The sequence below is a fragment of the Peromyscus maniculatus genome, chromosome 20, assembly GCF_049852395.1.
Source record: "Peromyscus maniculatus bairdii isolate BWxNUB_F1_BW_parent chromosome 20, HU_Pman_BW_mat_3.1, whole genome shotgun sequence".
Lineage (NCBI taxonomy): Eukaryota > Metazoa > Chordata > Mammalia > Rodentia > Cricetidae > Peromyscus > Peromyscus maniculatus.
Window position 1 is genome coordinate 67,682,957 of NC_134871.1, and position 25,711 is coordinate 67,708,667.

A 25,711-nucleotide genomic window follows, 5' to 3' on the forward strand; every position below is an offset into this window, starting at 1 on the left:
AGACACACAAAGACTCCTACATGTCATCCCACAGAGTGGGGCTGGGGATAAAGGAAAAGAAACGAGCGAAGGGGTCCTAGTGTCCAAGGTGAGAGAGAAGGAGATGCCACCACGTGTGCCCGCTTAATGAAGACCAAGGTCCTGCCTGCTCCACTGAAGAGCGCTCTCTGACACAGTCTCTTGGCCCAGCAAGTCTTAAATCCCTTTGAAATGAGGGCTGAAGTCCACCAGTCCTGTGTCTGCTGTTTGTCCGGCCACTAAAGCACACCCGAAAACCAGTGCTGGCTTTGTTGGACCACGTGCCGCCCTCTGGTGCCTACCAACTGCCTTCCTACGGTCTGAAGAGCCCTGGCTGGAGCGTCTGCTTGTCTATGCAGCCTTGTCTGAAGACAGGAGAACTGTTTACAGTCTCTGTTCCTTTTATAGTCTATTTGATGAGTTGCCAGCCTGAAGTTGCAAAGAAGCTTCTCTTTTTTTTTTTTTTTTTTTTAAAGATTTATTTATTATGTATACAGTGTTCTGCCTGCAGGGCAGAAGAGGGCACCAGATCTCATTACAGATGGTTGGGAGCCACCATGTGGTTGCTGGGAATTGAACTCAGGACCTCTGGAAGAACAGCCAGTGCTCTTAACCGCCGAGCCATCTCTCCAGTCCCAAGAAGCCTCTCTTTAAAGGAAAAGTCAACAGTCTTTTCTTTTTTAAATTAAAAATACATATTTATTTATTTTATGTACATGGGTGTTTTGCCTGAATATATGTCCATGTACCATTTGTATGTGGGTCCCCTGGAATTGAGTTACAGATGGCTGTAAGCTGCTATGCGGGTGCTCGGAAGAGAACCTGGGTCTTCTGCAAGAGCTTCCAGTGATCTTAACCACTGAACCATCTCTCCAGCTCCAGAAAAATCATACAGTATTTTCAAATGAAGACTGGGCAGAGAGATAAGGATTTCCCCCCTGAATGTTGACAGAACGACATAAATGATCGCTGGTATTTGTATCTTTTGCTTGCCCAATAAACTAGATAAATCTAGAAGGAAAGCATTCTCTAGCAGTAGTCTTCATGTCTAACTCTTCCACGGTTACTCTCAAGCCCACTGCTGGGTTTAGGAAGAAATGTCCCAACAGTCTTGGGCATGACAATACTCCTGAGCAGACACTGAGACAAGAAGGTAACAAAAGAGCCCCACTTGACTATTATGATTCCGAGACCATCCAATCAAGAGCTAGACTAATATAGAGAATACAGCTTCCCTACTGTATAGGACTTTGTCTCCTCATGTGTACATTCAAGAACACATGGTCAGAATCACTGCTGAAGTTTTAAAGAAGGACAAGCAGGCAGCACCTCCGTTTACGGAGAATAATTACTACTTTCCAAAGGACCTTGCCTAAGATCTTGGTTTATCCGCGGTAGCTTGGGGAACATTCCAGAGGCCAGCTGTAAGACGGGGAAGAAGCCTGTGTGTGATCCTAGAAACAACAGCTCTACTCTGATGGCTTCATTCTCATGGGTGAATCACATCTAGCCCGTCTATCATATTCCCTTTTCTAACTAGCTTTATCTCTCAGTGTCTTTCCTTTTTACACAGATTACCTCTTCCCTATTAAAAAAATGTATTCTCAGGGTTAAGTTTTGTGGGCTGTTTCCTCTCTACTGAGCATTACCAGGATCTACCTATTTCCTGGAGAGAATTATCAACTATAACCACTATCACCCACCCCTTCCATTATGTGTGTGTGTGTGTGGGGAGGGGGGGGGTGCTGAGGCTAAAACCCAGGGCTCTGTGCCCGGCAGGCAGGAGCTCTACCACTGAGTGAATACTATGCCTGGACTTCCACTAAATGCTGTGTCCTGAAAGTTAGAATTCTTGACTAAAAAGCACGAGCTCCAGTTCTAGATCTCAATTCTGCCATAAAATCCACTGAGCACGGTACTTCCCTGTAGCCTTACTTTTCCACTTTCCCACAACCAATCAAACAGGAACACTGTCTCCATATGCAAGGCTACTGCAATGGTGAAGAGCTGCAAGGCGCCTCTCAGGCTTACAAGTGGTGGCTCACCGGTCAGCTGGGGCCTCAGTGCACCTGCGCTCTCTACGCGGACTCTACCTAGTTCCTCCCTCTTCTCACACTGGTGGTGAGATTTCCCCAGGACCTCTCCTTCCCAAGTGAAGTTACAAATACCACGTCCTAGTATTTCTGGATTATTTTATTTTGAAAACGACTGGTAATAGTCAGTACGGCACTGTAAACCAAGTAGACACCCCCGCACCACCACCCAAAAGGGGCAGACACATCGTCCTGCTCGTTTCCAGTTCACCCGTGTAAATTCGCTGTTAGCAATGATTTGGGGACGAGGCTCTTGGGAGGGCAAACGAAGCAGGGACGTGACCGTCCGGCTGCTGCTTCACCCTGTATTGAGTTCTGCGTATCCCGTGGTTACGGAGGGAGAGCGGGTGCGGACAGCGTTCTTCCTCCTCCTCTGACCTCCCCCAGCGCTGCTTCACGTTTTCAATGTGTCAGGAAAATGTCTATGCATTGGGCTGTGAAGCTTTCTGGGCACACTGACCTCTGTTACTGTGAGATTCCTATCACTGCTAACAGCCCTCACTCTAAAGTAAACTTCCGGGCTGGAGAGATGGCTCAGTGGTTAAGAGCACTGACTGCTCTCCCAGAGGTCCTGAGTTCAATTCCCAGCAACCACACGGTAGCTCACAACCATCTGTAATGAGATCTGGTGCCCTCTTCTGGCCTGCAGGGACACATTCAGGCAGAACACTGTATACATGATAAATAAATAAATCTTTAAAAAAAAAATAAATGAAAAAAAAAATAAAAATAAACTTCCAATACTTTAACAGTCACTTTCTTTTTTTTTAATTAGTGCTTGCATGGTATAACTTTCCCATCCTTTAATTTGTAAATCCATCTGTATCCTTACATTCAGAATAGCATCTTGTATGGTTGGTGTGTGGCTCACTACAGAGCACATGGCTAACACTCACAGGTCCTGAGTTCAATTCCTAGGAGTGCAGGGAAGGACGCTTCTTACAGACAAGAAGCGTCTTTTACCCAGTCTAACAGTTTCTACTTTGAAACCCAATGCTTTTTTATTTTTTTCACTCACACTTGTCCAATACGATAGCAACTAGCCAAGGCTAATCTGAGCTATGACTATTACAAACTAAGATGTAAAATTTATAGCCTACTTCAAAGAGGAAGTAAAATAACTCATTAATATTTTAATATGGACTATAAACCAAAATGACATATTTTGGATATACCTGGGTTAAATAAAACATATTAGAGTTAATTTTTATTTAGTTCTTTTTCTTTTCTTTTTTCTAGTGCTAGAAGTCCAAACCAGGGCCTCATGAGTGCGAAGCAAGCACTCTACCAACTGGACCCCATCCAGCCCCTCTCTAAAAATGGCTACCATTCAATTTAAAGTAAGATACATGGCTCACATTGTAGCGCTACCAGACAGGGCTGGTCTAGATCATTTTGATTTGATACTGATAAGGTTGAATTAAATCTACTACCAGACTCATTTGTAGCATTTCTTCTTTTTTATCTTTTTTCCTTCTTTTGGATTTTTGAATTGCACTTTAGCTTATAACTACACTTTTGCTTGTTTTTCAGTCACTGCTCTAGATTTGAATTACGTAGGTCTTTAATGTTATCAGTCTATGTTCATAACATTATACGACTACACATAGAAGGGAGAACCTGATGGTAGTCAGCATGAACTTCAATTCTGTTTTCTCCTTTATGCTAGAATTATCAAACATCTATTTCTTACATATGTTCCACTAAAACAATATAGTTTAGTTCTGCTTTAGTCAATGTTCTTTTAGAGATGAGAACATCGCTAATCTCTTCACGCCTTTGCAGACTGATTTTCACTTGACGTTCTTGTGCCTGAAGGACAAGTAATGTGTGTTCAGTACCTGTCTGATGGCAATGGTCTATCAGCACTATGTAAGAAAGCATGGCTTTCAGCGGGCTAGACAGCTTACTGAGTAACGGTGCTCGCTGCCAAACCTGACAACCTGGGTTCAATCCCTGGGACCCACAGTGGAAGGAGAGAAGCGATTCCCGACAGCTGCTCTTTGACTTTGCATGCACTCTGGTATGTGCACACGCACACACATTACAAGGGATAAGAAGTAAAGGAGAGCAGAGCCTACTCGGAAAGGGTATTTATGACAGTGTTTGTCGTCTATGTCTTAGGGCCTGTGTGGATCCTAACAAGTCATTCTTTGTCCCTCTGCACTTAATGTGCCTCTCTCTGCCTCCCGGGCCCCCCCCCCCCCCCCCCCCCCGCCACCTCTTGCTGCACTGACTATTTTTCTCTTTAGTGCTGGTTTTTGGCTAAAATTATCCATTTTAGCATGACATTCTTCTACTCTAGATATCTTAAATTTCATAGATGTCAGTTCCTGGCTTCAAGTTCAGGACACCTTCCATCGCTAGTTCTTAAACAGTTTTTTATAGACATTGCTAATGCCTCTGGGATTCCAATCGCAAACTCAGGCTGCTTAACAACATCCTGGGACTCACTGATGATCCTGCCATCTTTCTTTTTCCATGCTTCAACTTGGGTGTCTACTGTCATACCTCCACAACCACGTTTTTATAAACTATAGCATATACCCCCTTTACCTCACTGCTCTCAGGGACCACTGCTGTACTCATGAAAACTGTTGTTGTTGTTGTTTTCTTTTTTAGTATACAAAGGAAGTTGAAAGGGTAAACCTTTCCCTTTCGCAATATCCTGAGCAGAAGCAAAACCAGTTTTATCTATACAAATACCTAAATTATTCCCATGTATTTCTAAATTTATTTAATGATCTATAAAACAATGCCCAAGGGGCTGGAGAGCTGGCTCTATCCTGAGCAGAAGCAAAACCAGTTTTATCTATACAAATACCTAAATTATTCCCATGTATTTCTAAATTTATTTAATGATCTATAAAACAATGCCCAAGGGGCTGGAGAGCTGGCTCAGCAGTTAAGAGCACTGGTTCCAGAGGACCCAGGTTCAATTCCCAGCACCCACATAGTGGCTCACAAGAGTCTCTAACTCCAGTCTCAGGGAATCTAGCACCCTCTTCTGGTCTCTGTGGGCACTGAACATGTGTAGTGCACAAACATCTATTCAGGCAAAACACTTACACACATAAAATAAGATAAAATAAAATAAAAATTTATCTTACAGTTTAAAAAACAAAAACAAACAATGCCCAGGCCTTCAAAGAAGCAAATCTAACCTAAAACAGCCCTCTTATCAGAATGATTAACACAGACTCTTAAAGGTGGATGATTTTAGAAGTCAGGGAAGTCAATCTCTAGGATTTAGTAATTGTTGGTACTGACATCCATTTGAAAATGCTTGCTTCTTCATGCCCACTTCCCATCTACTTCTGCGGGTATGCTTTCTCTTTTCTCTCTTTCCTCTTCTTAGACATTATTGACCGATTTACTGATCCAGGATAGAAACTCTCACCTACAGTATCAATTTTATCAGTTCTTTATAGTGCCTGGTTTTTATAGGGTAGTCAGTTTCCAAAGTCTGTTTTTGAGAAGTTTGGTTTTCTAATATGGCAGTAAAAATCTCAAATTAGTTCTCTGAAGCTATACAGAATTTAGTAAGTTCATTTTTGAAAATCTACTGAATAACAGGCATGAAGGTCTATTTTTCTTTTTAAAAAGAGATCAGGGACCAGGAGTGGTAGTGCACGCCTTTAATCCTAGCACCGTGGAGGCAAGGGCAGGTGGATCTGAGTTCAAGGTTAGTCTAGTCTACATAGTTCCAGAATAGTCAGGGCTATGTAGAGAGAACTGTGTCTCAAAAAAAAAAAAAGAGGGAGAAGGTAGCATATGGCTTTATAGATATCCCAAATACAGGATTTCTGGATTTTATTTCTTTTTATTATTACACTTATTAATTTACATGTCTGTATGGACACAGATGCACATGGCAGACCTGAGTGGAGGCCAGAGGACAATTTGTGGGAGTCGGTTCTCTCCTACTCTGTGGGTCTTGGGGATCAAATGCTGTCACCAGCCTTGGCAGCAGACCGCTCTGCTTGCTTGGCCATCTTGCTGTCCCGGGTGTTCTCTTCTCCCCTCCCTTTTTTCTTCTGGAGAACTGAGGATTTTATCTTCTTTAGAAACTAAATCTGATTCCTTTCATTACCTAGCATTTCTTTTATTTTGTCAAGGGTAAGAATAATTTATGAGTTACCTTATTTACAGAGAATTTTAATATATCCTAGAATATTGACAGGACACACAAAACAAAAATGGTTATTTACAAGAATATTTATTTGAGAGAAGAATAGAATTGAAAAAATATAATTTAAAAAGAAAAGTATCTGTAAAATAAATATCAGAATTTAAGCATATTTAATAGTTCATCAAAATGTTGGCTATTTAAGCCTAAGAAATATGATACTTCAAAACTGGTGCTTCTTAAAATAGTTCTTGTTATCATCTTGAAGGTATGACTTTCCACCTGCTTTCAAAGTTAATACTCTGAACTCAGAAAAAAAGCACTCCTCCCAACATTCTAGGCAGGTGTGGTAGGGATAAGAAGGACTCTCTCCTCCCCAAATCTGTCCTAAATGACTCATTGCCATTAATTCTCCATGCTCCAACTCCAGCCTCTGGTGGGTCTGGGGAAGGGAAAACAGGCCCTGATGAATACTGCCTCTGTAAGGAATCTCTCTGAGCAAACTGCCACAGTAGAGGGCAAGAATTCAGCTTCTATCCTGCTCACTGCTGCCCCCTAGGCTTTGTCCAATTTATAACCAACAGGCTACAGTCCTTTTGGAATAACTGACTTCCTTCTCCAGCAGCGGTAGGAAAAAGAGAAATGGTAAATGATTATAGACCAAAAATAATTTATAAGAGAACACTTTTGATTACTGTTGACTTTTTTTCCCCTCATTAATCTGGTGAGCTCTTCTCCACTACAATTTAATCCAGTGTTCTATTACCCGAGGAGCCAAAAGATGTGAGTGAGGTTTCTAACAGACATCAAATCATGTGTTCCTTACCATTGCTACTCAAAATAGTACTCAAGGAGTGAGAGGCCACTGAAATTCTTATCTTCTAGACTAACCACTGCCACAGACAACGGAGCAGTTCTGCTGGCCCCGACATGATGCATGGTCTTAAGTTCTATACATCGAATCCCACAACAGATCCAACTCCAGACTCTGAGGCAGTGGTCTGCAGTGACTACCAGTGCCTGGGTTGAGCCCCACTCTGCTAGTTACTGTAACATCTATGACCTTGGGAATTTCTTCATCTTCCCGTGCTTTGTTTTTTCACATGCTCAACTTGTCATATGCACATAATAATAAATAAAAAGTAGGAGTAAACCCTTCTAAAGTAAATAGGTTTCTAAAGGTCTAGGGTGAACAGGTCAATTTAAAGATCACGCCTTAATTCCTCTATTTAACTGGAACTGGGAGGTGCAGTCATCCCCCCTCCTGCTACATATCAACTACATAAAAACAATTTAATGTTTTTACTGTCATCTTTAAAAACATCATGAACAGATGAAGGCTACTTCAGAAAGCTTATCACGAACAATGTAAGTAACTGAAAGCCAGGAGACGAGGAAAAGGAAGTAGACCTGGTTCCCACCTAGAGATCCCCAGCATTCCCTCATGCTGCAGAAAGGTCAGACAGTCAAGATCTGCTCAGCTCTATGAACTGCAGAGCAGGTGCCTGAAGCCGAGTGAGGACACCCGTGTGAACGGCCTTTCCCTCAGTGTGTACAAGAGCAGGTGAACTCAGGAGACTTAGCCTGTAAGCACACAGAAGCATTCTAGAGACCTCCCTTCTCTGCGCCACATTCGTTCACACAGAGAGGCCTGGGGGGAGGGGTTCAGATGCAGGTGTCATCTAAACCACATCTGAAGAAACAGTGAGATGATGCCCTTAGTTTTCATTTACTATTTACTTACTATTTGCATATAAGTAAGTGCAAGATTACCTCATCGTTGAGCCAGTTTAGATGGTTTAGAGTTTGAATATCTTTGCGTGTAATGGTCAAGCGGAACGCTTCACTGAGGACTTCATCTTGGTTACCATTACGAAATACATTCTTTATTTCTTTCTCCATTTCCTGAAACAAAAGATCAAACATAATGGTTTGGCTTCTCACCAGTCCCCAGACTGTACTTACGATAGTCACTACCTACGGTTTACCGTGGTCTGTTTACATCTATCTAATGTTTTCTCCTGGTTACTCCCTCCCACCCTCCTGGCCCTCTCTTTCTTTTCCACACAGTGTGCAGATCTTGGTTTCCTATCAGCTCCTGAAGACTGCAATAACCTTTGCTCAAAACGTCCAAGCTCTTCACAAGGCTTCTTTACGTTTTATATTTCTGGTTCAAACGGTTCCCCAAGAAACAGAAGCTGACACAAAGGTGCCATGGAGTCAAAGGGAGCACCTTTTAGTCAGGTGCACTTTTCACAGACTGTGTCTCGTTTTACTTTAAAGGTAAGCTATGGAATTCGTACAACTAGAAGATGGGATGGTCACTGGTTACACGCGGTTCTTTTCGCATTAATGGTGCTGGCCATCAAATGCAGGGCCCCGGGTCTGGCACGAGTGCAGCGAGCTTGCTATAGGCACCAAGTGCACCCTAGGTCCAACAGTGTTGGAAGAGGTGTGAATGAGGACACGGATTCAAACACAGACTTCTAAGTACCTTCCAAAACGGTCACAATGATTACTGCTTAAAAAGAAACACTACAAAACAATGTATGAAAAGGTCATAATGAAGCCCATTTCTTTGCATGCTAATTAAAAAATAAGACAAAAACAAAAACACAAAAAGAAATAGTACTTCTCAGCTCACAACATGCATCAAATGATTTCCTATGTGGGCCTGGAGGTGCAAGCAGTATGTACGAAGTGGTGAGCTCAATTCAAAGCACACCAAAATCTCCCAAGCCAAACCCAGCAACAAAAATTATTTTTTGAAATATAATATATAAATGTTCTACATGCTTTTTCACTGAAATTGCTAAAACCCACCCATAATCATCTTAATTTTTTAATCACCTTTATAAGTAAACATTGGTGCATAATACAAATACAACTTAAATGTAGGTACTCTACTGAATTATGTTTGGAACTGTCCACAGCATCCTTTCTAAACAAAAAGCAATTGTAGATTTTTTTTTCAAGACAGGATTGAATTATGCGGCTCCGGCTGGCCTGGAACATCTATGTACACCAGGCTGGCCTCAAATGCAGAAATCCACCTGCCTCTTCCTCTGGTGTGCTGGGATTAAAGGCGTGCGCCACTACACTCTACTGCAGGAATTTTCTTTCCTTCTTTCCTCCCCCTCCCCAAGCCTTCTCCCTGATTTTTTGAGACAGAGTTTCCTTTGTGTAACAGCTCTGGCTGTCCTGGAACTTGCTCTGGAGACCAGGCTGGTTTCAAACCCACAGATCCACCTGCCTCTGCCTGTCGAGTGCTGGGATTAAAGGTGTGCGCCACCACCACCCAAATGTAATTTTCAGTGTGCATTTTACCTCTGTAATTTCAGGAAATTCGTCTTCACTATCAGTTAGCTGGTGACTTTTTTTCGCGGTTTCCTGGATGGCTGTGACAGGAATCTCCTTTTCAAGAGGTACACGAAGGTGCAGTTCTATGGAATCGAGAACTGCATGTTCCTGTTCCTGCAATCTCTGGAGACAGAACTTTACAATAAGCGGGACAAAGAAATGGACCACTGGACTTCTGTGAACCACTGGACTTCTGTGAGGTGAGTCAGTCTGGCACATAAGCCATTTAAAGTAAATGCTTTGCTACTGCATGAGCGCACAGCCATCACTCAAGCACAGCTAACCCCAGCAGCTCCAACCTGGGCGTGCTAGTTATTTCATAGTCTTTTCCAAAAAACATTTCCTCTATTTTTATTTATTTAATTTATTTACTATGTATACAGTGTTCTGTCTGCATATATGGCTGCAGGCCATCATTACAGATGGTTGTGATCCACCATGTGGTTGCTGGGAATTGAACTCAGGACCTTTGCATGAGCAGTCAGTGCTCTTAACCGCTGAGCCATCTCTCCAGCCCCTATTTTTACTTTTTATGTGTGAGTCCTCTGCCTGCACGTACGCATGTGCACCAAGTGGGTGCCTGGTTTCTGAGGAGGCCAAAGAGGGTGCCAGATCCCCTGGGACTGAAGCTGCTGATGGCTGTGACCACCTCAGCGGTCCTCCTCACCTGGTTTTGAAGCTGCAGTGCCAATGCCTTCTGCTCTTCAATCTGGCGGAATCTCTCCCGGGCTCGAGAGTCATACACACTCGTTCTAGAAAACAAACAAGAGCAGCAGCATCACGCCCGCATCGCAGCCCGACTGTGCCCGACTGTGCCCGACCTCGCCTCTGCAATCACTGTGGTAACCAGCATTACAGAGCGCACACTGTATACAGACTCACTCAGACCTCAGCACACTTACGTTTTAAGACACAGTAAAACAACGAGGTTATTTAAACTATTCTATCATGCTTACTGGAGTAATTTAAGTATAACAGGTGTGACTTCTGTGGGTATTTGTAAATAAATTGTCTCATTTCAAAAGCGTGCGTCTTAAGAAGGCTGGTGCAAGGAAAGCTGAACTCTAGAAATTCAAAAGCAGAACTGAGTCCCAGAGAAAACGGCACACTGTCAAGGCTACAGCTAAATATTGTGTATTTAGACTCACAAAGACCAGGGGCTGAGGAGAACTGAAAGGGTTTTGGTGCTTTAAACTAAATGCTTTCAATTATTTCTTAGACGCCCTAACAACTTAACTGTTTATCCTATGACAGAACAAAGGCATCTACTTTTCTTTCTATGCAGCGTTAACTTTGGAATAGTTCCCAATTCAATTTGGCTTCAGCAATTGTTACACAGTTGACAAATCTGAAAACAGACATCTCCTAACTGGGGCTGGAGAGATGGCTCAGCAGTTAAGAACCGCTGAGGACTTGGGTTCAGTTCCCAGCACCCATATGAAGGTTCACAATGTAACTCCTGTTCCAGGAGATCCTGCTCCCTCTTCACAAGACGCACACACATACATGCAGGCAAAACACTCATACACATCAAATACAAATACATAAAATCTGAAAAAAAAACAAACTACTGTAACTCGAAGAGAATCTTAAAAACCCAATACTCGAAGAGTACAAATAGACAATTCTTTTTGTTTTAGTTTTTGGTTGTTCCAGGGTTACTCTGTGTGTCCCTGGCTGTCCTGGAACTCTCTCTGTAGCAAATAGGTAATTCTTATTGAGTAAAAACAATTAGGATAATCTTAGTTGTTTAATTTCCTTCTAAAAGAAAATAAAATGAGAAGAAAAAATATCAAAAACAATGACTTACAATTCTTTGATCCATAGCTCTGCCTGGAAGAAAGCAGGACTAGAGATGGGGAAAGAAAACAAACAGAGTTAAGGGGAGATTCAAATCCTTTCCCCAACAAAAGCAATCATTGTAAAATGACTTTGTAATTATGGAATAAAAGATATCCAACTGACACGAGGTAACTTGCTGCGGGCCACAGGACTATATCATAAGAACTCAGCTGGTTATGGCAAAGTCACTACCTGGAGGGATCAGGAGATTCCTCCAGAGGAAGCCAAATTCCAAGGAGCTTTTGGCCTTACTTGGCTTGTTATATATCAGCTGTATTCTGTTATGAAAATCATGTGTGCCTTCATAGTTTTCCCAGTTGACTTTTCCTAGAAGGGCTAACAGTGTGGATTCATCACTCTCTGAACATACAAATTACAGGAATTTGGAGAACTGCCTCAGGAAAGGCTTTCTCTGGAATCAGGTATCTATCTCCCTTAGCCACTTTCAAGGACTAACAGGAGACACCGCCTAGGTTGACGCCCAACTTCCAAGGACTAACAGCCCACATGCAAGTCTCCTGACTTACAGTAAATTCCACAAGGAGACACCACCTAGGAGAGGTGGACGTTAAGTAATAGCTTTACACAATTTAGCTCAGACCCTCCCTTTTTATACCGGGACTTCCAGGGCACAGGACAGAGAAGAGAAAAGAGAATGGAAGAACAAGATGGGTAAGAACTAGCCGGGCGTGGTGGCGCACACCTTTAATCCCAGCACTCGGGAGGCAGAGGCAGGCGGATCTCTGTGAGTTCGAGGCCAGCCTGGGCTACCAAGTGAGCTCCAGGAAAGGCGCAAAGCTACACAGAGAAACCCTGTCTCGAAAAAACCAAAAAAAAAAAAAAAAAAAAAAAAAAAAAAAAAAAAGATGGGTAAGAACTTGAGAGGAACAAACTGAGATGGGGAAGAACTAGATTGAAGGGCTAGAAGAGAGGACTAGAGGAACGAGATGGAAGATGAGGAAGAGCCAGGTGGGGAAGAACAAGATGAGGAAGAACCAGATGAGAGAGAAGGAGACGGGAGAGGAGCTGATAGGGGAAAGAACTAGATGGATGAGAACCTAGAAGGGACAGGAGATGAATATAGAGAGAAATCAGGCAAGAAAGGAGCTAGACATGAGAGCAGAATAGAAGCTGTGTAGAGAGAGAACTATCACAGAATAATAAAGTGTATGGACTAAGGAGTTTCGTGTACATAGATTCATTTCTTTTCATCAAAGATTAATTATCAGCTGGTTGTAGATTCTTCCCAGACCCTGGGAGGGGACTATCGAGGGACTGAACCTCTTAGTCCTCGATACCTGGCACCACGAACAGACTTAACTGTTTAGGTACTCAGGGGACTGATAGGAAGTAAAGTTTGGAGCATATCCAGGGAGAGAGGTGTCACTTCACAGAGGGTTGCCCAGTTACAGGCTCAACTCTTCAAGAGGTTCGATTTTTGGAGATCTCTGGAGTATCAGCTACAATCAGTCCTCACCGAAGGATGCTGCAAATCCCGGGGACACTGACCCCCGTTTGGAGCGGTGAGTAGCCATGAATACCCCCCCACCCTAAAAATAGTCAGAATGAGTCTGAAGAGAAACAGCTTTTGATAGAAGTTACAGGACACAGGCTTAAGATGAAAGGCACTTCAGTCCGCTTCAGTCAGTTTACAAGCTTAAATAAGGAAGCAACAGACTATCTTAATTCCATAAGGCCTCCTAAAAAATGTAAGGAAAGATTTAGGAGACCCCTAAAAGCTGCCAACCTTATGAAATTGATTTACCGTCAGACTATGATAAGCGGCAGAAATTCTAACCCTTCCCTTTTAGGGAGAAACCTGCTGTTACTTCATTCAGGGTCTTACAAGGAGGTAACACAATATTATCACACTACAACACCTCCTGAGTGCTTAAACTAGAGCTATGAAGTTCACTATGTTCTCCATACTAGCAGCAACATCCTGCTACAAACAGCCTTTCTTGTCAAAATTAATTGAAATCCAAAAGCTAACTTGAGCTGTAAACTTCTAATTGCTAACTAAAAGCTTGATCCAGCATCCTTCATTTAAATAACTATGCAAGCCTCACAGCCAGAGCCGGTTTAAAAACTAATGGTAACATCCTAACGCTCCTAAAAAAGTGTTCTTTTCTCTTTCCTCTTTTTGGGGTTGGCTTTTTTTTGTTAGTTTGCTTTTTCGAGACAGGGTTTCTTCTCTGTGTAGCTTTGCGCCTTTCCTGGAACTCGCTTTGGAGACCAGGCTGGCCTCGAACTCACAGAGATCCGTCTGCCTCTGCCTCCCAAGTGCTGGGATTAAAGGTGTGCGCCACCACCGCCCGGCTTGGGTTGACTTTTAAGTTCTTGGTAATTTACAAAAAATCTCGGCCAAGTACAAGAACTTTAGTTAACCCATTTCAAAAAAACAGGTCCTGGTTAGGGGACGCCCTACTATAACCTCTATGGATTCATCAGACCCCTGAAGACATTTGGGGATTGGAATCCTAAACATCTGCCGCCTTCTCTCTGAACCTAACTATCTGCTATCTGCATCTCAGCTCACTTCCACCCTTCTCCTCACTTTGCCATTCCCGGTGGCGGTCTGGCTTGATACAGACTGGACAAACTGGCTGCAGCTGCTACAAAAAACAAAACAAAAAAATTCTCCTCCGTTTTAGTTTGGGCCTTTTACTGTGCTTATATCATTTCATGATACACCTTAAGGGATTTATTAAATTGTTACTCTCCTCATATACTATATTTTTGAATAAGAGTTCCTGCTTCTATATTAAAATAACTTCAGTACAAACCTAATATTTTTTAAAGAAGATTTATTTATTTATTTTGTATACAGCATGTATGACCAGAAGAGGGCACCAGATCTCATTACAGATGGTTGTGAGCCACCATGTGGTTGCTGGGAATTGAACTCAGGACCTCTGGAAGAGCAGTGCTCTTAACCTCTGAGCCATCTCTCCAGCCCCAAACCTAATATTTTTAAGGCTAAACCTGACAGGTATAAAACCTAAGTTCTAAGTTTAGAGATAATTATCAGGATACAAATTAAAACCTGATCATCATAAATGATCAAATTCTCTAATGTATACAAAATCATATTTATATATATGCTAAATTTCATATAATTAATTACTTAGCCACCTAACATTTAAAAGTTTAAGCTTTGGACAAAACTGCCATACCCCTTATTGCCAAGGTTTTGTCCAAACTATGCTTTGAGATAATTTAGATTATATTTCCATTTACCAGGTTTAAAGATAATTTGCCTTACTATCCAGTTTCAAGTTAAAGACAGCTCACCTAACAGATTTCAAAATGACCTTTTACTGTTCCTTTATTAAAAGAAATTCACTTTACATTGGCTATTCTCAATAATCAATCACTTATTTCTCCTGACAAATTTAATACATAGATGCTTTTGGGTGTAAAGTGTTTATAGGAATATAAAGGTTTAGATATAGAGAGTGTTTAGCAAAGTTAAAAAATAACTTACGATATACGACTGACAGTTACTAGGATAGATCAATGTAACACATAAACGTCTAGATATGTTATAAATGATACATGAATCTCAGTAATAACCTAGAGATACTGAGGATGTATGCCTGCTAGATCTATAGATAAAGTTTTTTTTATTTTTATAATTTATTTATTTTTATTTTATGTGCATTGCTGTTTTGTTTGCATGTATGTCTGTGTGAGGCTTCTCTGGAACTGGAGTTACAGAAAGTTGTGAGCTGCCATGTGGGTGCTGGGAAGTGAACCCAGGTCCTCTGGAAGAGCAGTCAGTGCTCTTAACCGCTGAGCCATCTCTCCAGCCCCTGGATAAAGTTTTTATTGAGGTCTGAGATATATAAGCTTTAGGAGTGGACTTATATGTCTTAATACAAGAGTCTGTGGACCTCCCCAGAAGGGACACTGGGGCTAAATATAGGCTGTAGCTCTTCTGCTGTACAAGGTATAAAAATTGTCCCAGTAAAGGCTGATCCTGACTTTACTAAAGAAATTAAGATTATTGTACAACCCTCTACAAAAAACAATTCAGATTCATGCAAGGCGGCGACTAAGGGAGCTGCTGGTGTGGATTCCAGTGATATGGCCTTCTGGGTTCAGGAAATTAAATATTCCAAACCAACTAAACACTTAAAATACAGGGGAAAAAATAATTGGCTTGCTAGACATAAGCACGGCTGTTTCTTATATTTCAGGAAAAGATTTGCCAAGCACTTAAGATGACTATTACTCCTTCATCTCTTATAGGCCTAGGTCAACCTAATATTATTGCTAGCAACTCAAAAATATTAAGATGTTCAGATAGATAAAATTATGACATTCTGACCATATGTCGTTCACCATACCTAACACACTATGGGAAAGAGACGTATTGTAACAAATGGATGTACCATTAGTCTCTGCTAAGAACTAATATCATCTCAAATGCATTAGATGGGTTTTAAACTTAAAGGAACTTGAGTAAACAAGCTCAAGGCATAATTGAGCCCATTATCCCAGAAATCATAAATGGCAGACATGGCCTAGGCTGTCAGGATTTGTCCTAGGAGCTACTATGCCCTCACTGCTGACCACCTTTCAGGAAAATCTGATGCTCCTATCTGGGTTAAGCAATGACCTTTAAATGCTGAGAAAATTATAATTGCTACCTGTCTGGTGGAGGAAAAACTTAAATATTGGGCATATAAGGCCCCCACCAGCCCTTAAGTCACCCAATATCTTTTTATTTAGGAAAATCAGGCTTATAGACTGTTACAAGACCTTAAGAAATTAAATAAAATTTATTAAAGCCAAGGGGAAATCTCACAGCCTAGCTTGCCATCTCCCATGGCCACCAACAGAAATCAAAAAAATAATCGTCATAGTGCTTCTTTGCCATACCTCCTCAATCTAAAGATTGTCAGCATTTCACTTTTAGCTTGCCTACTCACCCTGCCATGATGGAAGCCAAAGCTGACATACAGAGCAGGAAATGCAAGTTCTGTTTATCCAGGACTCATTCACTGAACAGAATTCCTCCTTTTATATATACAGACTAACTATCAGAACTGTCAATTATAGCTTCCCCACAGTCCCCCAACCTAATGATATATGTGTGTGTGTGTGTGTGTGTGTGTGTGTGTATGCATACACACATATATCTTGCAATATACTTATTACACAGATGATATTATATCAAACTATGAAACTTATGAGTCTATAGATTGGCAGATAGCTCTACAGGATATACTGGCACCTTTTCTTATGTCTGTCCAACAATTACAAATTCTCTCCTTATGGAAGCTCACCCAACAAGGCTTACATCCTTATGATTTATAGTTATAAAATAAGAAGTAATACACCATTTATTTCACTGCTTTTCAATTTTAAGAATGCCTACAGCTCATATATAGACAATGGCCTTACATATACTCCAAGAGCTCTTGAGAACTGGTGCTTAATTTTTCAGATCCCCCACTACAGGCATTCTTTATTGCCCCCAGGCCAAGCCTCAAAGTTACACCTAAGCCTCTGTGATCTTCTCACTGGTATTTGAAAAGGTCCTGATGTTTTCATACTGTCAGGAAGAAGATATGCCTACATGTCTTCACAGGACACTGACCTGCCTTTATAAATCCTGGATTGCCTGGTCACACCATATATTGGCAGCTGCAGGACAAAGGCACTCTAAAGCTGCCAGACTGAATACAGGCTGTTATTTACCTCTAGATTCTTAAATATTGAGTTTTGAATATGAATAAATTGATACAATTCCAGATCCTTTTGATGAACTATTCATCAATGATATAAAACTCATAGAAATATCATTAGAAGTAATAATTCTGTTCTAAATATATTTTGTTAATATTTGTCAAAAGATAAATGAGACTTGAGAGATAAATAAATGACACACTTCAGATCTCTGGCTATCCTGATGTTTTGTTGAAGCTCCAAGGATTCATAATTTTGCTCTGACAAAATTTACCACTGTTATATTGCTAACATGTCTAAGCTTTTGTCCATTAAGAAGGTTCTTAGCCGGGCGTTGGTGGCGCACACCTTTAATCCCAGCACTCGGGAGGCAGATCCAGGCGGATCTCTGTGAGATCGAGGCCAGCCTGGGCTACCAAGTGAGCTCCAGGAAAGGCGCAAAGATACACAGAGAAACCCTGTCTCGAAAAACCAAAAAAAAAAAAAAAAAAAAAGAAGGTTCTTATAAACTTCAGGAGATCAAAATTTGCCAACGCTCACAAACCAAGAAGGACTGGGAGGAATGCAACCTAACTACAGTTCTTATCTCCCACTTACAAAATTTCTTTTTCTCCTCTGGGTGGGGGAGGAGCCTTCCCTCTCCCTGGCCTGGTATCCCCTTCTCTTATCTGCTAACCATGAATTTAATATTCCATAGGTACACCTAAGAGAAAAAGTTTCCTCTTTAAAACTCCTCATCTTTAAAACTCCTCAGCTGCATGTTCTACCATTGATACACATATTTGTTTCCAGCAGAAATTCTAACCATTTAAAGAGTTACAGGTTGTCATCCTCTGGACCACGGACATGCTGTCTAGCTGCAGGTCTGCACCCCACCCTCCAGCCCACACCAAAGTGCTGTCCAGCCCAGCCCTGCATCATGACCTCCAGCCCACAAGACAGAAAATTCTGCTATACTGCGTTTCTCAAAGAGCCTGAAACAGCCTGCGCTTCCTGGGTTTCCACTGCACTCCAGGCCTCAAGATCCCCAGCTTTGCCCCCATATCCGCAGGAAGTAACCATGAGAGATTTCTACAGCCCCCTTTGTCACGTACCCCTCTTTGTGAACTGAACTCTCCAGCCCAGGGGCTGGACTGCCCTTAAAAAATGCTCTATTATCAATTGTATAAGTTCTGCCCATGATCCTGAAATGTATGTACTATCAGATATTCTCCTCATGTACTTACGACAATTGTTCTGTATGTAAGTCTTGCTATGTATACCCTGACACGGGTTATTACTGTTTTCTCATAGCTAGTGGTTTAACATTGCATTGATTACAAATTTAAACTAGGTAAGCTTCAGCTGCAGCCTTGGTCCCACAGGTGCTCATGACTTACTCAGGTAACTCTTTACCTATGCCTCCTTAAAATACAGGTTAACCAAAAATTAATACCACTAACCGAAGATTAATAGATAGAAGTAATATTCCAAACTAACCATCTCTTTTTGATAAGTCACAATCATAGTATTCAGACACTTTTAACCACATTATGCCATACTAGCTAAGGACAGATTTCTTTATGATTACTCATCTGCTCCCTTTTGGAGACAGAGATAGTCTAACTATATATAGCTATACCTATTAGATGGTTAAACTAATCCTCAGCCTGCCATCTATACTGGGGACTCCCATAGTCCCTGATAGTAACTAATTGAAACTTTAAGAACATGTACTAAAAGGATGACCCAACGCTCAGAGGGAATGAAGTTCATGTATGAGAGTGGGTATGTAAAAGGGAATTGATGAGCCACGGCAGAGATGTCCATCAGCTCTACTCCAAAGATGACAGGCCTATGCCAGTTTACAAGGCTCTTGTGGACAGGGTCACAGGAATGCTAACTGCTCTAACAGCTTTCCCCCTCAACTGCCTTCTCTCTTTGCAAACCCCTAACTAAGGGATCTAGCATGAACACTTTTCCAAAGGAAACCTTTGAGGTCCATAAAACAAGTAAATGGAGCTCCAATTTCAAAGTTGGAGACTTGGCTCCATTTAGTTCTGTGGTTCTGAGCAAGTCACTTCCTGTCAGCTTCAAGGTGTGTAAAGTACAGTGGGTTAGAGTTCCGAGTTCCTAGTCACCCTTAGGCTGTGACTTGGCAAGGAGAACACTGTTCTGCCTCCTCCTGTCATTAAGGTTAATGAAAGCTGCTCACCTGGGGCTCGATGAGCACCTGATATATCAACCAAGACAGAGAGCTCGGAAACCCGCAGCCGCAGCAGCAGTGTGGTTTTAGTGTATGACGAAGAAAACAAACCAACACGAGAAGATGTTTATTACATGATACAAAGACGGAAGTCAGTTACTCAGGGTTTCACATGAGCAGGTCATGAGTTTGTCTGCATTCCATATCAAAACACAAATTTGACTGAATAGATTTTTGTCTATTTATAAATTACTGTATCCTCTACAACTAGAATACTGTCTGGTACAGAGCAGACCCATGATGGCTGAATAAATGTATAAACTTCTCTTCACTGGACTGAGGTATCTGTTGGCTCAGGAAGGACAATTATTAGGGAACTGCATTTCTGAAGAGATCACATAGCATTTCTTATATAATTGAGGCACACAAGAGCTACAAGCATATTTGAACACAGCTGTTTTCAGTGCTCTGTATATAAAACTGCTATAGTAGTTTTATGATTTTTTAAAATGATTTATTATGCATACAGTGTTCTGCCTGCATCCCTGCAGGCCAGAAGAGAGCACCAGATCTCATTACAGATGGTTGTGAGCCATCATGTGGTTGCTGAGAACTGAACTCAGGACCTTTGGAAGAACAGCCAGTGCTCTTAACCTCTGAGCCATCTCTCTAGCCCAGTTTCATATGTTGTTAAGCCTCATGAGAATCTCCACATTAGTTCATCTTCAATATAATATGTAACATGAAATTATTACTCATACTTTACAGAAAACAAAACTACCCTGAGGTTCAGAAGGACAATCTGTATTGGAACAACTAGTATTATAAGCCTTATTGGTCCAATTCCAGACTATGTTTTTTTCTTCTCACGTTGAAATGCCTTTCGGGATGCTAACACATTAAATAACAAGGAAAGCTGAGTACTTGGGCTACTTAAGAGGGCACTGGGGGTTTCCAGGAAGATCACTTATGTAGGAAAGATTGACTTACTAAGCACCCATCACATGTGAGGCACTAACATTAGCGCTGGGTGGCTGGTTACATGCAAAGATATTATTGGTAAAGATACAGGGACGGTGGAGTCTCTAATGTAATCTGGGAAACTCAGACACCATCTAGAGAAAAATAACATCTGAATCAGATTTTAAAAAGGCAGAATTAATCAGTGGTCAAGCAAAGAAAGGGAATCCCAGGCAGAAGACTCAAGAGTGTATAGAGCAGAGGTGTGGATGCCACATTCTGGGCAAACTGGGCAGGTCCTCACTGTAGGAACGTAACTAAAAGGCAGCGGCTAAAACTAAACCTAGAGGCCAAGCAGCCAAATCCTGTAAAAGCAGCTTTAATCCAGCCAAGGACACCACTCCGTTTGCCTTGTTAAATAGCTCACGTTTCAAGTCAATAGGAGAAATCCCCCATAAAAGAAAGGCATACTTACTTAGTAAAGAACCAATGAGAAACTGGGAGTATTCTATCTACTATCACCGTCTTCCAGGAAAGAATCCTAGCTTTTGTTTACTGTGAGACACGTGTGAAAGCACTGACCATCTTACTATTACACATCATCATCACGTGACAAGGTCTCATGCAGTCCAGGCTGGGTTCAAACTCACTGTGTGCATGACGATGACTTGATCTTCCTGCTTCCATTCTCTAAGTGCTGGGGTTACAGGTGTGCACCCCCATGCCAACTTTATGTCACTCTCCACACTGACAAGTGTGGGTCAAGAGAATAACAGACTTACATGAAGGCCAAAAAAGCTAAAGGCAGAGGTCAGCCCTGACTCCAAACACCACGTAGAAACAATGAATCTAACTAACAAAGTCTCCGTGGAAGACTTAGCAGAGAGAACTTTAAAGAATACCTGAAGCTTAGACTAAACGTGGGGGCTGCAAAGAAGGGACTGGCCTGAGAGCCCTCTGTCACCTGTAACCATCTCATGAAACTGGCTACTGTGATCACTCGAGCAGCCACACTACCAAGGCTGACGCACACGATTGATGCACAGCAGTCTGCGGACTGTTACAGAGGAAGAAGGGCTTGCTTGACACCCCAGAAACAAAGCTCTATACGGAGATCACATCTGAGCTGAGCTTTAGACCGCTGTCAGGCAAGCTAAAGGAGAGAACACATTAAAGACAGAAGGAACAGTGACAGAGGACCAAGTGTACTTGCAGACTAAGAGTAGTCCAGTGTGTCAGACACACACCCATCTATTTACAAATACGGCTTCCTCCGTGACTTCCGTCGGCTGGCACTTGATCGGATTTGCCCTAGCCACCTCAGATAAACAGTCCCCCTAGTCTCCCTGACTTCGTTACTCTTCACAGCATTGGTAATTACCACTTTTTGCTCCCTACTTGTTTCTTATCTTATATAATGTGAAGCTCCTTCTAACTGGGTGTGCTGGCACACCTTTAATTCCAGCACTTGGAGGGCAAAGGCAGGCAGCTCTCTGTGAGTTCAAGGCCAGCCTGGTCTACATGGCAAGTTCCAGGCCAGTCAGGGTTACACAGTGAGATCCCGCCTCAAATGCAACAATAACAAAGCACCAAACACAAAAATAAAATGCAGCTCGCTGAGAACAGGGAGTCTCAGTCACGCTTGCTATCCTAATGTCTACACCAACACCTGACACACAGTAGGTTCTCAGTAAATACTCGGTAAAGGAAGAAAGCGCCAGAGAATCTGAGACTTGTCAAGGTGTTCTTTTTCTCACACGTAGCTGTTTTGGCTTAACCCTAACATCACTAAGGTATCCTTGAGTGATGAATAATTTAATTAAATTATTAATAATTTAATGATTTAATGATCATCGAAGCTCTTTACTGATTAGATACGTATTTTAGAAAGATAACTGTGGTTACAGCATGGAAGGCAGACCATGGAAACTCAGTATGGTGGGAAGCATAATGAAGAAGAGTGAAGGCTGAAGGAAAAAGATGGGACAGGAAGTCACTGAGATAATCTGAACACACAGTTTTATGCCATGAGACTTTCGGTGCAGAACTGTAGCTAAGGAGGGAAATGGCTGACCCTTCCCCTGGGTTTACCTGGAAGCTGGAGTTTGAGATTCTTTCACTTTGAGTAAAATCACAGAGTCTGATCCTAAACAAAGAAACACAAGAGCGTGTCATTATGAGTAAAATCCCACCGTTTCCCATGTCCGCCTTCAGTTCAAGCTTCTGCACTGTTATGTTCTCTGTTAAGCATAGGGTAACTGACAGATGGAAAGAGGAACAGTCTCTTTCCTGAGCCCAGACACTGGTCTTGGGAAGAGCTGTGCCTCACAAATAAGGAAGCCATTAGGAGCAGAGGCATGTCTGTCTGTCAGCATCGACCCTCTTCCTGTTGCCACAACTTTAAAAGTCTTGAATTTATAACGTGTACTAAATAAGGTGAAAAGAAGGGAACAAAAAAACGGGAGGAAAGTGAAAGACAAAGGCAGGGTTTATAGAGAAAATTTCATCATTGTATTTCCAAGTCCTTCTCTAGTACCAGGACTATTCCCTCACTCAGAATATTTATTTACAAGGACATGATGCAATGTCGTGTTGAATGTTTACTCCAGTCTAGCTTTATCTCAGTATCTCCTACGTGACATGCACTTCTGAGGCTTGAGTACTTTTTTATTTAGATTTCTGGAAAATAAAATAGTTCTCAGCAAATCATTTCATAAAATGTAACACAAGTTTTCAAGTGTAGTTAAATAGTGATATCACTAAAAATTAAATTCCCAATTAATAATTTTCAGAAAGTAATGAGTATAATAATAATAATAATAATAATAATAATAATAATAGTAAATCAAATGAACTAAGAAAGGAGGAGAGAGCTTTAAGAGATGGGTGCTGTGTGTCAAAAGAACCCTACTATCTGACCACTTAATCTAAATGAGGATAACTACATAACAAAATTGTTACCACCACCATTGCTCAGACTGGATAGTTGGGTGAGCTGAGAGTTAGGCAGGATATTCTTGTTTCTAAAACTTTCAACCACCCTGAAATGCAAAAAGCGTCTATCAAAATTAAAGATTATATGATAAATACTTGTTTCATGTTTGAAAATTCTCAGAACTTCAGAGAACCCCATTTGCATTGTCAAGTAAAAGAAACAAAAAGAAATTACTGAAGCAGCTGGGTTGAGTGAGCTTAGACTCTTGGCTTTGCTCAGGAAGTTAAAATATTTAGCCTAGCAAGGTGAAGCATGCCTATAATCCCAGCTCTCTGGAAGCCAAGGTGGTGTAGGACTGCCACAAATTCAAGGCCGGCCTACCATATAGCAAGTGCCAAGCAGCCATGGGTACAAAGTAAGACCCTTTAAAAAACTAGTAATAATATATTATACCAAGTCATTTGTATGCAGGAAAAAAGAATACCCTTTAAAAAAGGAAGGGAGGGAAGAAGGGATAGAAGTGGGGGAGAGTAAAAGGGGAAAAAGGAATGAATTTTATTTGTGGGTTTGTTTGGTTTCTTCATGGCATGGCTAACTGAATTTAATTAGACTTCCGTATGTATTAAGTTACATGTATCACGGTTTTGCCTTCAGCAGCTACACTGAACAGTGAACTGGCTGACAGTGTTACTCACCTTCAGACTGTGCACTTGATGCTGGCAAGTTTTCTGGCTGAGGTGGGGTGGAGAGGTGAGCGTGAGACTGGCGGTAAGGAGCAGATGCTTTGGGTCCAAATGCAGCATCTCGGGCACAAGACGACAGGGGAAACGCACTGCGGGACAGCGGTTCCTGCGCAGTTATAACGCTAGCAGAGCCAGAGGATGAAGTATCAGAGCCAAAGACGTGAGATGCACAAGAGTTCCCATTTCTCAACAGGGAGTCTTTCAGGGAGTTCTTACTGGAACTAAGACATCGAGATCTGGTAAAAGAAGGATACAGTTTCAATATCGAACAGCAAATCGTGAAGTTACGTTCACATGAAAGCTACTTTTGTGACTTACAGGTGCAAAGGGAAATGTGTGGTGGGCTTGGCTACGGAGAACTGTTTCCCTGTGACCATCTGCAACAGCTGCCTATAGAGCTCTTTTTCCTCTTCTTTAACGGTCTGTGAGGGAGAGAAAAGAGAAGATCTTAACCACGAGGCAAGCAATTCTCAGGTTAGCATGTAGATACTCAGAACCTCTGCCAAAGCTCTAGCAGTCCTGAAGATAAAGAACTACTGTACACTGATGACACTCTCAAAGTATGCATAAGAGGAGCTAAGCAGAATTAAATCTCAGAGACAGCTTGTTTTGGGAAACTATGGTAGATAGAACAGTGCTGAGAAGCTATTGAATATGAAAGCAGAACGCCATGAAACAATTATTTAATCACTCAAATGATAATGAGCCCAGAAATGAAACATTTAAACTTCTGAATTAGAATCCTGATCAGTCCCTTGAGTCCCCAGGAGGTAAGCACACAGCGAAGCTCTGTCAGAGGCAGTTACCTTGCCAACAGCCCCTTCTTCCATGCAGGTGCAAGTATGTTCTGAAGATGGAGTCCATCTCCACCATTTAATTATTTATTGTTCTCTAAGTCTCAATGTAGTATTTAGGGAAAAAAAACCAAGACCACATATAATCTGTAACATTTACTCACTGACTTGAACATCTACTATGTTCACTTTTAGTCACTTGAGATTTGGCATTGAATAAAATAAATATGCAGCCTTTGTGGAGTTTATATTATAGTTATTACAGGGACTATCAATCAAAACTTGTTCACAGTATGAAGAAAATTAAAGAGCAAGGAGGATACAAACTGGGAGGGGAATAGCAGGAAGACACAATCTCTCTAAAAAGATGACGTTTCAGCAGAAACCTAAACTAAGGAGGGTAGTACATTTTACTTACACTTACATACTTACACATACACACACACACACACACACACACACACACACACACACACACACACACACACGCAAATGCAAAGTCCAAGACAGGAATGTACTTCAAGTTTTAAGACCTGTGCAAAAGAAGCATAGAACAAAGGAGGTCACTGGGAGAAAGGATTCTGTAAGGACCCATAACCCTACAAAGCATCTACTCTACAATGTGGAGCTCACTAAAAAATGCCCAACTACTTTTTTCAGCTGCCAGTCTTCACAAAGTGAATTCATTGTGTTAGGGTTTCTATTATGACATTTCAGTAAGCGTATTAACATTTTATGTAATTACAAATGTTTGGGGTTTTTTGAAGATCTATTTATTTATTATGCATACAGTGTTCTGCCTGCATGCATACCTGCAGACCAGAAGAGGGCACCAGATCTCATTACAGATGGTTGTGAACCACCATGTGGTTGCTGGGAATTGAACTCAGGACCTCTGGAAGAGCCATCTGAGCCATCTCTCCAGCCCTACAAATCAGACAGATCTCTGTGAGTT

At 41.6% G+C, this 25,711-nt stretch overlaps 1 protein-coding gene across 11 annotated transcripts in view; it reads right to left on the bottom strand.

Moving 5' to 3' along the window:
- Positions 1-25,711, bottom strand: part of Senp1 (SUMO specific peptidase 1) — a 67,619-nt gene that overhangs the window by 9,898 nt on the left and 32,010 nt on the right. For all 11 annotated transcript variants that reach the window (XM_076556710.1, XM_006974355.4, XM_015993239.3 and 8 more), the window contains 7 exons: positions 24,281-24,384; positions 23,915-24,198; positions 22,376-22,430; positions 11,411-11,449; positions 10,268-10,352; positions 9,568-9,723; positions 8,014-8,145 (listed from right to left, as the gene is read on the bottom strand). In XM_076556710.1, coding sequence (XP_076412825.1) covers positions 8,014-8,145; positions 9,568-9,723; positions 10,268-10,352; positions 11,411-11,449; positions 22,376-22,430; positions 23,915-24,198; positions 24,281-24,384 — 855 coding nt within the window. The remainder of the gene's footprint in view (positions 1-8,013; positions 8,146-9,567; positions 9,724-10,267; positions 10,353-11,410; positions 11,450-22,375; positions 22,431-23,914; positions 24,199-24,280; positions 24,385-25,711) is intronic.